Source organism: Rhinolophus ferrumequinum, chromosome 4 (genome assembly GCF_004115265.2).
Source record: "Rhinolophus ferrumequinum isolate MPI-CBG mRhiFer1 chromosome 4, mRhiFer1_v1.p, whole genome shotgun sequence".
Classification (NCBI taxonomy): domain Eukaryota; kingdom Metazoa; phylum Chordata; class Mammalia; order Chiroptera; family Rhinolophidae; genus Rhinolophus; species Rhinolophus ferrumequinum.
The window spans coordinates 86,294,830-86,312,643 of NC_046287.1; the positions used below are offsets into that span (position 1 = coordinate 86,294,830).

The 17,814-nt window shown below is 35.9% G+C and overlaps 1 protein-coding gene across 1 annotated transcript in view; it reads left to right on the top strand.

Annotated features, from left to right (window-relative positions):
* The first annotated feature begins 258 nt into the window (after window positions 1-258).
* Window positions 259-17,814, top strand: part of INTS6 (integrator complex subunit 6) — a 78,978-nt gene continuing 61,422 nt past the window's right edge. Inside the window, exons 1-3 of the mRNA XM_033104227.1 lie at window positions 259-883; window positions 1,275-1,352; window positions 2,161-2,310. Of these exons, the coding sequence (XP_032960118.1) occupies window positions 773-883; window positions 1,275-1,352; window positions 2,161-2,310 (339 nt within the window). The 5' untranslated portion in view covers window positions 259-772. The remainder of the gene's footprint in view (window positions 884-1,274; window positions 1,353-2,160; window positions 2,311-17,814) is intronic.

Here is a 17,814-nt window from a genome sequence, read left to right on the forward strand (position 1 = left end):
CTGCCGACCCGCCTGCTCGGCCCTCGCGATCGCTCTCGCGCGCACCCGACGCCCCGCCTTCGCGCGTGCTCAATAACAGTTCTCGGAGCCGGCCTACAAGCTTCTCCCTCCCCTGAGCTGTTTGAATATGCTAATAAGAGGCTAGAGATTAACGAATTGAATTGCGGGGCGGTGCGTCACGTGGCGCGAGGACGTGTCAGGAGGCGGAGCCGCTGCAGCCCCTGCCCGAGTTAAAACCGGAGTGTGAGAGAGAAAAGCGCTTCAGTAGCGAGAGGGGCTGAGAAAGTGGTGACACAGCCGGGGTGCGGAGGGAGTCCCTGAAACTTCTCCCAACAGCCCCAGGGCCAATCTCCCCTTAGCCCACTCCCCTCTTCGCCAGCTCCCAGGTCCCCACTCCCTGCACCGGGGGTGGGGTGGGGAGCCAGGCCCGTCTCCCGCTGGGACACACACAGGGGCCGGGAGCGGGGACGGGACCCCCGAGGCGGGGAGTACGGACCGACAGACAGACGGCCGGGCGCCCGCCCTAGCGGGCAGGCCGGCAGGAGGAGGCGGAGGAGGGGGTACGACGGGGAGGACTGGGTCTGGGAGTTTCCTCTCAACTATCGGGGGAGAAACTCCCCGCAGCCGGAGGAAAGACCCAGACGGTGTTTTCCTCCCGGGGGCCGCGCTCCCCCGCCCCGCGTAGCGGCGGTCGCCGCCGCCGCCACCGGCGCCTCCACCTCTACCATCTCTTTCTCTACCACCTCGGGCCCCGGTGTCCCCGGCCAGCACTATGCCCATCTTACTGTTCCTGATAGACACGTCTGCCTCTATGAACCAGCGCAGCCATCTGGGCACCACCTACCTGGACACGGCCAAAGGCGCGGTAGAGACCTTCATGAAGGTACCGACTGACCGAGCCCGGGCGGCGATCCCGGCCCGGCGGCCCGCGGGCGGCTGGGGTGGCAGGGAAGGCGGCCGGGGGCGGCGAGGCGGAGGTGTCGGGGACCTGACTGCGGGAGCTGCCGGGCTCGGGGACCCCCTCCCCCACCGCGCGGGCGGGCGGGCGCTGCGAGCGGGGCTCGGCCGGGGCCCGGGCTCCGGCCCCGGGAGGTGTGTTGGGGCCGATCTGTGTGTGGGGGGCGGCGTGAGGGGGTGGCCGCTGCGTGTGCGGTACTGGGGGTGGGGGGGCGGTGGGGCCGCTGGGCACCCCTTCTCCGCCTAGTAACCTCGCCTCTGTGCTTCCCTCTCGCTCGCCCTGTTTCTTCTCCCGTCCCCCACCCGCTCTCCCGCAGCTCCGTGCCCGGGATCCTGCCAGCAGAGGAGACAGGTATATGCTGGTCACTTTCGAAGAGCCGCCCTATGCTATCAAGGTAACAGCCCTCGCCCTCCCCCTTCCCTTCCCAGTTCCTTCCTCGCTCGCCCTCCCCGCCCCCCATTCACCCTTCATTATGCTCCCCTCCCCCACCCGCTGTGCTCCAGGAGCTGAAGTCTTTTCCCCTGCGGGCTCCCACCCCCTCCCCCGCTCCGGAGCGCCCTGGCGCGGCGCGGAGTCGCGGGGCCACCGCCATGCCCTCCCCAGCCCGGCCCGGTGGCGGCAGCGGCGGCGGCGCTGCGATCAACATGGCCGACATTTCCCCTCCGCGGCGTGAGCGGCAGCAATGAACTGTGGGGGATATTTATTCAAGTTAGCCCCAGTGACAGCCGGGCCGGGCCGCGCCGAGCCCGGGTTTGCATTAAAGGGGAATCGGCCCGAGGCTTGGCCGCTCTCGCCCTTGCTGGCGAGTGAGCCGGTTAGGAGGCTGCGGGGCTTGGTCTTCGGATTCTTCCCTAGAGGGCTGCGGGCCAGTGGGACAGCTGTAGGTTAACTTCAGAAGTCCTCATGTCTGCTTTCCACTAGCACTTTGCATCCCCAAATTTTGGGTATTAGGTTAGAAGTAAATTTCCCAGAGAAGTTCCAAAGTAGTTATCCTGTTAGCTACCAAAAGCAGTAGCGCAGACAGGTTTATTCTTGGCCACCTTTGGAAGAGAGTTTCCTCAGCAATGATACGATTTTAACACATCATTAACCAAACCATCCTGAAAAGTGAAGCAGCTACTTGATGAACCACAGATTGTAATGGCTGTCCATGTATGCAAAGCTTTAAAAAATAAAAAAAAGTCTTAAATTTTTCTTTTCAGGCCGGGTGGAAAGAAAACCATGCAACGTTTATGAATGAACTGAAAAACCTTCAGGCTGAAGGACTTACGACTCTTGGCCAATCCCTAAGGACAGCTTTTGATTTATTAAATTTAAATAGATTAGTAACTGGCATAGACAACTATGGGCAGGTAGGTTGAATATTAAGGTGGAAAAAACAGTTGATTTTTCTTTTTGTGGAAAAACACAGTCCAGTCCAAAACTACATAACATGAAATACAAGTATAAAACATTTCAGATTAAAATACACTGTACACATAATACAAAAGTGAAACTGACTAAACTGTATGTGGTTTTATAGCCTTTTTTTTCTTAAAATATATTTGCATTCAGAATTAGAATCTGAATTCTTTGCTATAAGATTGACATAAATTGGTTTTAATACTTTGCACTCAGGGCATAAAAGGGAAAACATCCTGCCTCACCACACAGTTTCTCTGATACTCTATCCACAGGCAGTTAGTCTGCAATGAATTATAGACACTAGTTGATTAGTGGTCTTCATTTATATAGTACTAAAAACGTTAGAGGAAATTATTCTATTTGTTGTATCAGGGTTTAATTTAACCATAGTGTACAACTACTCTGAAAGGTAAGATTTTCATTAAAGTGTCATAATTGGCTGAATACATGAAGATTTCTCAGCTTTTGAAGCATATATAATAAGCAACTATGCAGGAAGGATTCTGAATTCATTCCTGAATTAAATGGCAGGTCCAGAGGTTATTTATTTATTTTTAACTCCAAACTCTTGGAAAAGAGGCTGTTTGAAAATATGAAAGAACCTTTCCTTCCTTCCTTAATGCCCCCCTTCCATCCACACTTGCTTTTATCTATTTGAAGATGAGACAGGAGCTTTAAATCACATGACGGTTCGTTATGGAATAATGTAAGGTGGTCCACTGTAACTTTTTTTTTGAGATTGCTGGCCTGGAAAATAAAAGATACTGAAGAATGTGTAATGTTACACATAAAAGTATTAAACCCAAGGAATTCACTTTTTATGCTGTAGTGCAAAGCACTGTTACCACAATGATACATTTAGGTATACATTTTGTTCTTTTCCCAAATTCCATAAGCCACGGTTTTCATGAGTTGCACAAATTTCAGGGGCATTCTTCCTGCAACTTGTGGCTGCTTTATATAGAAAGATACAGAAATTTTCCCTTGTTTTAGTAATGTTTGTACTTTACTTCTTAGGGGTAATTTAGCCATATAGCATTTAAAGTATACGTTGCAATTCAGAGTCACTTCTGTTTTTACTGAACTGCACTTCCATTGTTTAATTAAGTAAATGGGTATTTCCTTACCACATTAATCTTTTTATGTTTACCCTCTCTGCTGCTTTATTTTGCAACTCTTAGTAATTTAGGCAGATTTGCCATGAATTTTTCAGTTTGTTTCTGTAAAATAATGGGTTTCTTTTCCCTTTCATATTCTTTTGTTATATGTAGTGCTTAAGGTTTTGATCTAAACTTTCAGTTCAAAGGCATGTTTGAAACTTAGCATTTGGTTATCTTGGTTGTCAGTATATACTAGAACCATTATTTCTTCTGCATCACATTTCTTAAGTGGGAAAGGCGTTTAGAAACATTTATTTCCTACCCGCTAGTTAAGAATATTTCTTAGGGTGCTTCCTTATAAAAACATTATCATGGAGAGGCTGAGGACGTTTATACCTATATTTTCCTTTTCTCAGTTGCCACCTTCTACTGGAGAATATTTAAATTCTCGTCTATAAAGTTTGAGGTTTAAGCTGATCCTGCTGTGCTGTTACCACTTTGACCAAGCGAAGAACCTGGAGATTAGGATGTTTTTGCATGTTAGGACTTAAAACTAATTCAACAAGGGAAAGGGATAATGCTTCTCAGTTATTTTGATGAATAAGCTAGGATGCAAGGAGAACTATTAATGCTTATGTCCTGAATTGGCACATAAAAATGACACTAGCATTAAACTAATTTAAGAAGCTACAATTTCGAAATGAAAATGAAAATGATTGAGTAGAGTGTTTAGTGAGAAGAAAACATCTTTCCAGAAGATATTTTTCATCATAAGACTCTATTGCTAATTTAGATATTTTCAATTAAAGGAAAGGATAAATTGTCAAGAATTTTGGATTTCTCAAATACTTGATACTAAATATAGTTCATTTATTTTCTTTGTAAGAGTACTTCGCATCAACCTATGTTCTGTGAAATACTTTTATTCTGTAACCTCAGCGTTTTTACATAAATATTTCCCTTTCATATTCTATGCTAGGATCTGTGGAGCCCACAGTACTAAATACTTATATATAATCTAAGAATTGAAGGAAATGAAAAAAGGTGAGCTAGATGAAAGACAGCATATTGGTTTTATAGAGCACCTGAAAAAAACTTTAAGTTTCTGAATAATTTTCTTAATCTAAATGTGGGCATATGTGTGTGTATGTATATACATGTGTACATATATATCTATATAGATACCTAGATATAGAGATGCTGCCACATCTGCTCCCTCCACATGTATGCATAGGTGGTTTTCCATAACCAATTACAAAAGTGTTTTTAATACCTGTGTTGCATCTGTTAATTTAGTGAACATACCTGCAAATAAAACATTGAGATATTCACTAGTATGCTAACAGAATTTTCAGGACATCAGTAAGGTTCAAGTAGCTGAGAAGAATGATTCCTGTTGAATGTTTTCCGCAAGCACTTTGAATATTCCACTAAAAAAATTCCTTGCATGTAGGAGTTCTTATAAATATTTAATTTTGATAATCAGTCCCATTTGCTGATATTTCTGTAATCATAGAATAATGTGTAGCTTCTAGTCAATCTTTCCTAATTATAGCAGCACCTTATTGCTTATCATTGCAGTGAAATTTGATACATTTTTTTCACAAGTGTTCACCAGAGTTTCAAATAATGCTGATCTTTTGAGAGCCACTGAAAATCTGAACCAGCCTTAATACCTAAAGTTAAGACATGTCTAAAGTTTTAAAAGTCTGATTAAAGTTTTATATGTAGATTGGTTTAGTTTTCATATTGTCCCAAATAAGTTAGGTACCAGTTAGGTTTAGCTGCTAAATATTACTCTGGCTTGTAATTCATCATTTTTGTCCCTGGACTGATTCCACACTTCTATCCAATATGCTACCATGTTTCACTGAAAATATAAGACCTAGCCAGACCATCAGCTCTAATGCGTCTTTTGGAGCAAACATTAATATAAGACCCGGTCTTATTTTACTATAAGACCGGGTGTTATATAATATAATTATAATATAATATAATATAAATATAAATATAATATAAATACAATATAATATAACATAATACTGGGTCTTATATTAATGTTTGCTCCAAAAGACACATTAGAGCTGCCGGTCTGGCTAGGTCTTATTTTTGGGGAAATGCAGTAGTACGGATTAGATTGTTCCAGGACTTAGAATGGTACCTAATCTACGATTCTGTGTCCTCTGTGAAGATAATCCTTGACAAGTACTCCAAAATGAGAACACAGTACTTTAATTTGGGGGGGATTTTCAATGCTAAATGTTTACCTCATTGAAAAATGGTGGCTTTTAGACGAGGACAAATGGAATGAATCTTAGGGAGAGTAATTTTAACCAGTTTTATTCTTCAGCTGTTTGTGGACTTAGCAGATAATTCAGGTAGAATTCTAATGCTTTTTTTTCCTCCTTTACTCAAGCAGTACCCACTTCATACTCTGGTAATACAAAATACAGGCTTCTCTTTTAATGTTGGTAGGTCAAGTAATGAAAACTCCCATTTGAGTTTTTGGTTTCTCATAGGTTGTCAACAAATGTATTAATAATAGTTCAGTATTTATTGACCTATAGACATCTTTAAAAAGAAAGTAGATTATTATACTTGAGTATACTACTGTTCTGAATATGTGGACGGGAAACACAATGATGAATTTGGTAAATTTTTTAAGTCCCTGAACTGTTCCTTTACTTTTTAAATTGTGGTAAAGAACACATAACATCAAGTTTACGATCTTAACCATTCTTAATTGTACAGTTCAGTAATATTAAGTATATTCACATTGTGCAACTAACCTTGGAACTTTTTCATCTTGGAAAACAAACTCTGCCCATTAAATAACTCATTTTACCTACCCCCCAGCCTCTGGCAACCACCATTCTACTTTCTGTGCCTATGAATTTGACTACTCTAGTGATATTTCATATAAGTGGAATCATAAAGTACAGTTGACCCTTGAGCAATACTGGGGTTACGGGCGCTGACAGTCAAAATCCATGTATAGTCAAATCCTGCACAGTCAAATCCATGTATAACTTGACTCCCCCAGAATTTAATAGCCTGCTGTTGACTGAAAGTATAACTGATAACAAAGTCAATTGACACATATTTTGTATTTTATATGTATTATACACTGTATTACAATAAGCTAGAGAAAAAAATGTCAAAATTATAAGGAAAATATTTATAGTAACTATACCTATTTATTGAAAAACATTTGTATATAGGCTTTGTAGAAATGCCTATGCAAGTCCTTTGCTCATTAAATTTTTTTTTGAGTTGTAGGAGTTCTTTAAATATTCTAGATATTAATCCCTTATCAGATAATGTGATTTGCAAGTATTTTTCCCCACTCCATGGATTGCCGTTTCACTCTGCTGATTGTGCTTTGATGCACAGAACTTTTCATTTTTGATGTATTCCAGTTTATCAATTTTTTTCTTATGTTGCCTCTGCTTTGGTGTCATTGAGGCAGTCATTACCAAATCCAATGTCATTGAAGCTTTCTCCCTATATTTTGTTTTAGGAGTTTTAGTTTTAGTTAGGCCTTACATTTAAGTTTTTAATTCATTTTGAGTTAATTTTTGTATGTGGTGTAGGTTATGGGTCCAGCTTCATTCTGCATGTGGACATCTAGTATTCCCAACACCATTTGTTGATGAGACTGTCCTTTCTCCACTGAAAGGTCTTGGCAAATCCCTGAACTTTTAAGCCTCCTCAAATTATTTTCAATAATTATTGACAGGTAGGGGACTCTAAAGTCAAACTTGCTTAATTGTTTTTTTCCCCTCTTTATTTAATTGTGTAAAAGAAGGGCAATGGCCAGGAATGTGAAAATTGGAATCCCAGTCCTGACCTTAACATTGCGTTACTATGTAACATTGGGCAATCACTTTACCACCCTGATCCTTTGCTGCTTCATATTCCAAATTGCCAGTAATGAAGCCATTGTACCCTTATTGTAGAATCAATGAGAGGTTTAAATGGAATGATATTTTAAAATGTACTTTAAAAATCATGAAGTGCTTGCTTAATAAGCAGAAAGCATACTTTTTCATCAGTAGATTAGTTTATTTACCTCGTGTTTTCATTATTTTCAACTTTAAATTTGAAATTATAATTATAAAATATCTAGTGATTTAAAGCTGATTTTTATTACATGCTTTGAAATCTAGTAGCATATTAATGTATTTTTTCTTGGGCTTTGCGTTACTTCCTAGAGAAGCAAGTACTGTGAAAAGTAAGTACTATAGCTTGGCCAAAGTTGTGCTGATGGCAGTTGAAAAGCATGGGATAAGTATAGGCATGGTATTTTTAAAAAAAAAACGTTAAGTGAAAACGATGTAAACAGTTTAGCAGGTAAGTCAGAAAGTCATTGTTTTGCAGAAATACAAGTTAGAAAAGGAACCCTTAAAAGACTACACACATGCTTTAGGATTCTTTCAAATAGCAGCTCCCCCTAGTGTGTTTAAGATGAGATTTACACAAGTTTGATTTGTACAGAAGCTTTGAGTAGCACATCTGTTGGGTAAATCAAGGGCTATTTTAATCAGAAGGTTTGACTGAACTCAAAGCATAAAATGGATATAATTATTTCCTATTGAGCGTTAATTTTAAAGGTGGTAATTTAAATGAAAAATTTTAAGACCCAGATTTTATCTTTGATAACACTTGCTATAATTTTCTTCATAATAACACTAAATCTGTTCTAAAGAATCAGAAACTACTCTGTCATGATCTTTTAAAAGAAAATGAAAAAGAATGTCCTAAAGACATCATTGCATTCTTAATTAGAAATTATTGAAAACAAATAAGTACAAAAGGCAAAAACAATAGATTCTATTTTTTCAAAAATAGTTTTATTTTCGCTTTATGCAAGAGGATGTTAATAATTATGCATTAAACTGTACAATTGAAAATTAAAAGGCCAGGAACAAATCCAATATTTGAATGAAAGAAGTCCTTTTATTCAAATATTTTGAATTAATTTAAGAGGTCATTTGTGGTCAGAATTAGCTAAAAGGATAGTTTAACCATGTTCATGTCATGGATTTCTTTAAAGAGATTGTACAATATTTTATAACTTGAAAATTTTTTAAATATTTAAAATTATTCTTATCATAATCCTTCACCCAAATTTATAATCTGTAAATCATCTTGGTGGGCTTTTTTTGTTGTTGATCAATGCTCATGTAAAGCAGCCATATTTTCTTTCATTTTAAAAAAATTTCCTTATATAAATAACTTAATTTTTGTTTAGTTTTATTAATCTATTTAAGCATGGTCACCAGGCCATAAACAAAATACAGAAGTTTTTCTTGTTTTGTTTTAGGTTTTTATTCCTTGATTCCTCTTCATTTTTATTGAGATAAAACTTAATTTTATTTTTCATTGAGATGTAATTTAAAGCACAAATCCTAAATTTGAAGCTTAGTGAATTTTTATATATACTCTTGGAAAAAAATTGAACTTTTGCATCTACTGACTTAACTTTTCATTGGACTTTCTAGAATTATTTTCTTGATTGTTTCATGGGGCTTTAGAATTGAAAATGATGTTAGAAGTTTACTCCATCTTTCCCATTTTATAGATGAAGAAAATAAGGCCCATAGAAGTTAAAATGCTTAATTTCTTTTTAAAGACATTTATGAAATATTTTAAGATTGCAATCGGTTATTGAACAGTTCGGCAGCTTTTGTCAGTAATTTTTATATTTTTTAAGAATAAATTTTAGTTAAAAGTATAACCAGTAGATCTGAGTCCCTTTTTGAGAGGTATGTGTATGATTTTCTAATGAAATATGCATTCTTTCATGTCCTCTGAAAAATCAGGCATTTCATTTTGTCAGTGTGTTATATTAAGCCTTTCTTATAACAACACTCTATTACAATGTTGTTCATCCCCAATAGTATGGTAAACATTTAACAAGGTAAAGCTTTCATATCTGAAACCTTTGAGAAAAAAACAATAAAAGTTGTTTCATAATTCAACACACATGCATCATGAGAAGCTAGAATGAGCTCTTAAGTAGTTCCAGCTAAAGTAACATTTTTTGCCATAGGTAACACAATGGCTTTTGGTTTTGATTTGAAGCTCTATAGATTGCTCCAAAAATACTTTGCCGTTGATGTTAGAAAAGTCCTCCAAGTCTCTATTTCTTGTTCAGAAACAGTTTTATAACAGTGAGTACTTAAAACATATTTTTGATTTTAAAAGCAAAAGAGATTTAAGCTTCTTTGAGGAAATTTAGATCTGAGTCCATTTCTAGGGCATTGTAACAGTGTATTTTAGGATTCAAATTGGTGATGGTTGGGGTAAGGGTAAAGGGAGAATGTTTTTATCCAGAAAGTCAAATATAAAATGTATGATCTCTTTCACTGTTTATTATATAATGTAGATTTATTGTGTGTGTGTGTGGGAAACAATAGGATAAGCCTAGGAAGAATTTTTTTATGTGGCAATACTTCTTTTATTAGGGCATATGTTGTTTGAAGTGTGATTATTGGTATATTGAGAGATAGCACATAAAAAATATTTTAACTTACAATTAAGAGGATTAGTTGTAACCAAAGGACAAATTTATATCAGCCTAGTGATGTCTTATCACTAGTCCCTATGGACTCTTGCCTTTTTTTATCTGTGCCTTAAAAGGGCATGACATTTGAACATTTTTTTATCCATTAGTTTTGCCCAGATAAGCTGAAGGACTTCTGGTGAAGGTCTTTGGTAGGATTAAATCATCTAAAAAAGTTTATTATAGAAATAAAAACAGTTCTGAGTATTTGAGGAAAAAATAATTGCAGCATTAGCTATTAGGTAATGTAATTTGTAATTAGTAAATGACAGGATTGATGCTGGCTTGAGAAAGGAATCCTTTCCCTTTGTCTTAAGGCTGGTGAACCTAATTAGATATTAGGAAACATCAACACAAGTCTTCTGGGTATTCTGGTACACTGGAAACATCCAAACAATTATTCTGAAAGCATCAAAAACAGTAGGTTATTATTATTTTTTGACAATAGATTATTTTTAATCACTATAATTGAAGATGGTTGATACTCAGTGTTCTGTGAAAGGTAGGCTGCAAAAAAACTGCAGTGAGTGATGTTACAAAAGCTACGTCTGAAAGAAAATGACAGGGTGTAGTAGTACTTTTGGATTATTAGCAATAAGCAAAACGGTGTCTATGGACTTCGGTAATGCCTGAGTTGTGATGGTGGTTACTGATCATTTAGGTACTTTGGCAGGTAATAACTAATGTAAAATTATGAATTTTTGTTGTGCAATTTTAGATGTCATTCCCATTTCTTAAGTAAGTTAGGAAGAAAAACCAAGGAATTGCCTCCAGAAAATTGGGCCTAAATCAGGTAGTAGAAAGAGTAAAAGGTCTTTATATCTAAATTTTGTTGTTAACCAAGAATGGATAATGTCCAATCCCAAACAAGATTAGTATAATGAATGTAAATCCTAATGCAAAAAAATTATCTTGTCATATTCTTAGATCTTCTATTTTAGTGTGCTATAGCAATCTAAAACATAACAATCTGCAGTCATCCATATGTGATACCTGCTTTTTCATGAGGTTCATTTCTAAGGTAAAGCCTTGGTGGTTTGTATGTATAGTTAGAAAGGCTTATAAAACATTGTTTTTAACAATAGGTCCGAAATAGGTGGCTAGTGTTTTGTTTCCCAAAATTGTGGTCTACCTTGAAAATTTTAAATCTTTATATACTTGGGAAAGTATTTAGCACAAGCATCAATGAGTTAATCGGAATCTAGTAAGAATGGATTTCTAGAAACTCTTTACTCAAGTATATATACGTATGCAATGGATTTAGAGAAATTGAAATATTTCCTCCTAAAAAATCTTACTGAAATTGGATTATTACCCATTCGAGAAAATGAAAAAACATTTTTTACGAACTAGGGCCGTTCAACACTAATATTGCATTATGATTTATCCAATTATTTGCAGGTCGGCCTTCACATGTAGCATATGGGAAACTATAGACTGTCAGTTTTTCCAAGTGCTTATCGTGAAATTTTTTTCTTTATTAAATTGAATGCTTTATTGCTAACTTTACTGATATGCAACATCTATTAGGCAGTTCCCTCATTTTCGGTTGTAGTCTTGAAGGTACTTACGTAGAATGCTGTGTTTGAATTTTGTCTTTTTTGTAGGATAGCTGTTGTGTGTGTGAATGATTCTTTTGAGAGTATATTCGTAGTGTGGATGTTTTTAGAAGGAGATTTTTTAACCATAGTGATTAAAGATGTGATTTAACCAGACTTTTGCAAAGGTAATGTCTGTAGATGTGGTGGTAATAACAACCCAAGTAGATGATTAATCTCCATGAAATAGGTAGATCTGTATGATTTATTGTGGTCAGATTTTCAGCATTATTGCTATGTAACTTGTCTTTGAAAATCGGTTTTCATCTTGGCTTTTATTTATTTTCCACTTTTCTGCCATGTTTCTAACATGTTTATTATTACATACTTTGCTGGAATAATTTTTTCCCAAATTATTATTACCCAATCCACTTAATACAATGGATATATTAAGTTCTTTATCTAGAATGTTAGTATTTCTTAAGTAAAATTATATTTCTGATACCCTCATTACTCTGTATGGCAGTATAAATACCATTTGTCTGCAACTTTTTAAATATTGCCAAAACCAATTTATTTGTTAGGGTAATCTTTTTCAAACTTTATACTCCAGTTCAAATGAAAAACTCAAAACCTGTGAAATTCTTAAATATTTAATATTTCAGATATATTGAATTTCTCTTACTGCCCTTTGATGCGGTAATACTTAGCCCTATCAGTTGTTGAGTTTACTTAGCATTAACTTTTTTCACGCAGGTCAATTTTGCAGTTCTTACAGTCAATATTTCTTGCATCATTACTATTTGGTTAATTATTTAAATCAAATTCCAGGATATTGCTTCTTAGTCATTATATTAAAATGAATATATGGATTCTACTGCTTTTGCTTGTCTTAATTTTCCATCTGTTTTTAATGCTGTTTTTAACATGAGGAATTACATGGTTAGGTAAAGGAACTGTATTTGTATACAATTATATAATAAGATTTCTTGAAACTGAAAATATATTTCTTTTAATGTGGAATTTTAACATGTTTTTCTATAGTTATAGACTTTAATGTATTCTAGGATACTAGGATTTTATACACCAGCAGGTTTTTAAAGTTTCATTTTTGGATACTAAGCACATTTTAATTTTGAAGAGTACTTGTTTTGAATATGTAATAAATGCCATGGTTAAAAAGTTCAAGCATTACAGAAAGTTATACAGTTGCTCACATCCATTCTTTGGAGGCAACCATGGTTAATCAGCTTGTAATATATCCTTCAGAGATCTTTTGTATGTAATCAAAGGTAAAATTTTAAGAGCACTAATTTCTTCGGGTGAATATTTTAGAGTTTTTACACCAAAAGTCGCACTCTATACCACTTGAGAGCTTAACTATAAAAGTAATAATCTTGCTGAATTCTAAAACAAACATAAAACTTGAAATTCTGGCCTTGGAATATTGATTTAAGTGTACGCCCCTCAGGCCTTTATTGACAATGTTAATGACAATTACTGAGTAGAAAATACAGTTAGACATCAAAACTATGATTTCATAGATCTTACTGCCATAGTTTTAGGCTAAAATTGAAAAATGGAACTGATTAAAGAAAAATATTAAGTATCTGAATAACGGTATAGGTAATCAGATATTTGAAAAAATTTTAGTTGTGGTATGCAGATATCCAGAGTTTGAGCAATACTGAACTAAAGAATATTATTTATTCTAGTTGAGTTGTGTTGCAAAGTATGTATTAAAAGCTTCTTTCCTCAGTTAAATGTAGTTGTTATAGTGTTTATTATTATCAGTATTATGACTAATAAGTCTTGGGATGTGAATTGTATCCTAAGATACTTTTCTTTTAGAAATAAGCTTAAAGTAGAAGAACATTATGTTTAATATCAATATTTCTGTATTTTATATTTTCTTTATAGAATCTGAATTTTCACAAATTAATAAGGAAATGTCAGAAAGTTTCTAAATGATGTGAGGCAGTTTGTTATACTTGAGAGAAACATCATTAACCTCTTTATTATCTGTGGATAATAAAGTAATAGAGGAAAATAGTAGGATGGATAATGTAGGCATCATTTAATATTTTTTTCTATTTATGTAGATTCCACAAAAATATAAATAAAGGGTACCTAAAGATCTAGTCTAGCAACTTACTGTTAGAAAATTTTTAGCAGCAATTCTGCTTAGTACTTGTCTAATATATGCATGAGAATCTTTAGTGGTGTAATATGTATTTGTCAAGGCAGCCCTTTCCATCTTTTCTGCTTGTTATTGTTATTTACTTGAAAAGGAAGTTTCAGATTGAAAAAAACACAAGCTATTTCTGGAAGTTTTTGATATTCTTGCTAGGTGATATGCTATTAACCTAGATGTACAAGATGTTATATATCTTAACATCTGTTTCGTTGACTTCTATTGGCCATACCTTTCCTGGCATGTAGCAAAATAGCTAGATAGTAAGTAATAGGTGTGTGTTGGCTGAAGATGCTGCCACAGCAGAGCTGACTTTTGGTGCACATTTTCCCTTCAACAGAAGCCTTAAGCTGTGAGAAAACTGTAGCACCTACAGGTGTTTGGCTGTCCTTATGGGATTGTTAAAAGGGCTGGTCACAAGGTGGAGCCTGGTGGCACTGAAAGACCGCGTGAGCCCTTTGGTCCTATAGGGGAGTAGCCACTGAAAGTTTTCTGAGTGCTCAGGGCTGCCTTCCTTTTGCTTTAGAAGATAATAAATAGCTAAGACTTCATTAAAGGTATAGTAAAATTCCAGTGCCCCTCCCTGCCACTACATTTTAAATGTTTGGGTAAAACTAAAAATTCTGATTCTGAGAACCAGGCTAGTTTACATCTGCAGAGAAATTAGCCTTATATTTACATTTTCAAAGCTGTTTTGTTTGCAAAATGACTTAACATTTGAGAAGCATTTTTTTTTTTTTTGCAAAAATGAAATAGTTTCTTGTGGATAGGATCTACTTTAATAATATTCTTTAAACTTTCTTATTCGTATTTTATGTCTTAATTGAATTGTTTAATACCATGATATTTTTAAAATATTGAGAGAACTTAAGTGAAAAATTTTTACTTTATAAAAACTCTTACCTGAGGCTTTTGACCAATATTCAAATCAAAATTTCAAAATGACAGGATTTCCATTAGCTAATAGCTCTAGAGGTACAGTATTATACTTTGCAATATATATTTTCTAGTGACATGTCTAGATTTCTTTGCCAGGAACCACTGCTTTCAGAGTGCAACATCTTGACTTTAATGCTGCTAATGGCAAAAGTAAACTTTTAGTCCCTCTACTGGCTGCCTTTGTCGTAGCAAAGCTTATTTATTTATTTATTTATTGAGATGTTATAACTAAGATAAAGGCTGTTTATAACTTTATGACCAAGGTGAATTTTGAGGGAAACTCTAATATGGACTGTTCCCTAATTAAGTGACTTCATAAACATACTTAAGAATAAAAATGTAAAATATTCTAAGGATAAAGATTTGAGAATACCTCAAATAAATAAGTGAAATGAGGATAGTCATATTTTTATTTACTTTTTTCCTACCTCTGATCTTTATCTGAATTTTCCAAAATGTAAAGCCATTAAAGAACTTAATGTTTTATCTTGTATATGTACTCCCTCAAAGTTGGTTGAAGTTACATAGTTTTCAAAAAGTAAATATATATATTGCATTATGTTTCAATGTGTTTTTGTTGGGGGGAGGTATATTGATTTATATATAGAAGAATTGATAGTGCTCGCTTTGGCAGCACATATACTTAAAGAATTGATGGGTAAGAAATCACATCAATGGGAAACCAAGTAAAAGATTAATCCTATCATAGTTAAGTTTGCTGCCGATAGAATATATTAAATAAAACCAAACTGATTGTAACACCATTCATTATTGGGTGAATCTGGCATAATCCAGGTTGATGTGGAATTGTATTGAAAATTAGCTGCTACCAACAGGACCTTTAGGTGCTGTAGGAAGGCCATGTGATTAGGAGTTGCAATAAGGTTCTGGTTTTGGCAGGTACTGGGTGACTGTGGATTGTATCATTTAAATTCTCTCACCAAGTTTTTAGGGTTAAATGAGGTAACGCAAGTTCTTTATTTTTATTATCAAGTACTTGGTCATTATAGTAATTTCAGGCATAGCCTCTGTGGGGAGGGTATTATGTGTATAAGACTAGTAAAGTTTCAACTAAAGGCTTTGTTTTGTTGTCAAGAAAAAAGTAACTTTGGTTTTAGTGTTTGAATTGAGCTTAAATTTTAGTAACTCAAAGACTTTGCTAAATTTGAGTACATTCTAACTTGATTTTTAGATGTGGTTCTTAAGAAAGTATGTATTTTTGGATTGGCATCCTCCATAAAACTCTTAATTATAAATGACCAGTTCTCTGGGCTCTTGAGGATAATTCTCAGTGTGCAAATACAGGAATAAGAATGGATAGGTGTCAAAGTTTTGGTCAGAAAATACGACTTTGATTTAGGTTAAAATGTAGAGGTGATACAGGGACACCTGCGAGTATTTGGTCCATGCTATGGTGGTTTTAAGAGATTTGCTGATTTGCTTTTGCAAGGTAGCAAGTCAACCAAAGTATTACAGTTTTAGCTTAAGGGTGGAATCAAAATACAATGGTTTCGAAAATATTAGGACATCTTGTTTTTCTTTATCTCCCATTGCCAATTTTTGAGCTAAAACGATATTTGTAGAGACCAGGAGAGGAGAGTTATTGTTATATGTGCATGGGTACATACATTTATTACGTATGAGAGTAGAGATTATGTATTTTGTACCTAATACAATGCCTGATATATGGTAGCCACTCGTTAAGTGTTTGAATGACAAATGTGAATATGAATGGACACTGAGTGGCTGGACAGATAATAGGAGGGTGGAAGTGTACCCTTGGAGGTAGTGTACCGTAGCAGATTCATGGTGCTTCCGTGTTAAGTTTTGGTAGCATTCATTTATATTGAGATATAAAGGTAACATATCTATACTTTTTTGAAGCCTCTTGAAGTTTGAGTAATTTTAAATGGTTCTGTGAACTTGGGCAGGTTTGTATTAGGCTGTAGTCAGTGAATCAGTGAATAATTAAGTGCCCAGTGCTTAAGTATTTTGTGCTTAGGGCTGAGGAAGAAATACAGAGGGTGCCAAAAAAAAGTATAGACACATTGTAAGAAAGGAAAAAACTGGATCAAAACTGTAATACTCAGTATATGCCAGTAACAAAAGATGAATACAAGTCACGTGTATACTTTTTTTGAAACAATAGTAAATAATACAAGATAGTGTATTTAAAAAAAATTGTAGTAAGAACACATGGTTTCATGGAAGAAGAGGAAGACAAACTGGGCCTTAAAGAATGATTCGGACCTGGATGGGTTGTGGGAAGGGGAAGGGAAGAGCATCCTACCTGAGGGAATCAGTCTAAGCTCAGCAGTTGGAATGAACTTTGCCTATTTCCAGATCCATGAGAAGACCTACATTATTAGAATTTATTATTTATTATGGGGGTGAATGGTGTGAGACACAATATAGTGTAATGTATTTCCAAAAATTTACCATGAATGTTGTAGAGGAGGAAGGGAAGGGAAATTCATGTTTTTATCCTGCAAGGCTTCTGTAACATTTAAATGCTCCTGTGCATTGGAAATCTTCTAGAGGTTATATCCAACATGTTTTATTTGAGCAGAGGAAGCTTTCTCCATCTGGAACCACTGTTTCTTGGACATTAGTTTGAAAATGTAAATGCCACTTACAAGTTGTGTGACTTGATCAAGAAATTTAATCTGTCAGACACCCCCTTCACACAGACTTTTTGAGTAGGTTATAATCACAATTACTGTATTTGAAAAAGTATTTGTAAATTCACTCAATCTTCATTTTATTGAGATCTCCAAGTGATTCATAGGCACATTAAAATTTGTCATATGCTTTTCTACATCCTATTTAATAAAATTTCATTCCATCCTTTCTTGAACACAGTAGCAGAGAATTTGATACAATTGATTTCAAACACAAGGTTTACCCTTTTGAAACTTCTACCCTTTGGTCATAGTTTTATACAGAATGTGATTGATATCTCAAATGAGAGCCATTTACAGGTAAAAGATAAGCTTATGTTTATCTGAGTCCCTCAGAAGATGTGTTACCTAGAATTGAGCCTAGTACCACCCATGGAGTGACTTGGCCAGAGAATTGAATGGAAGTTTTTGAGGTTATTTCACCTTATGTAT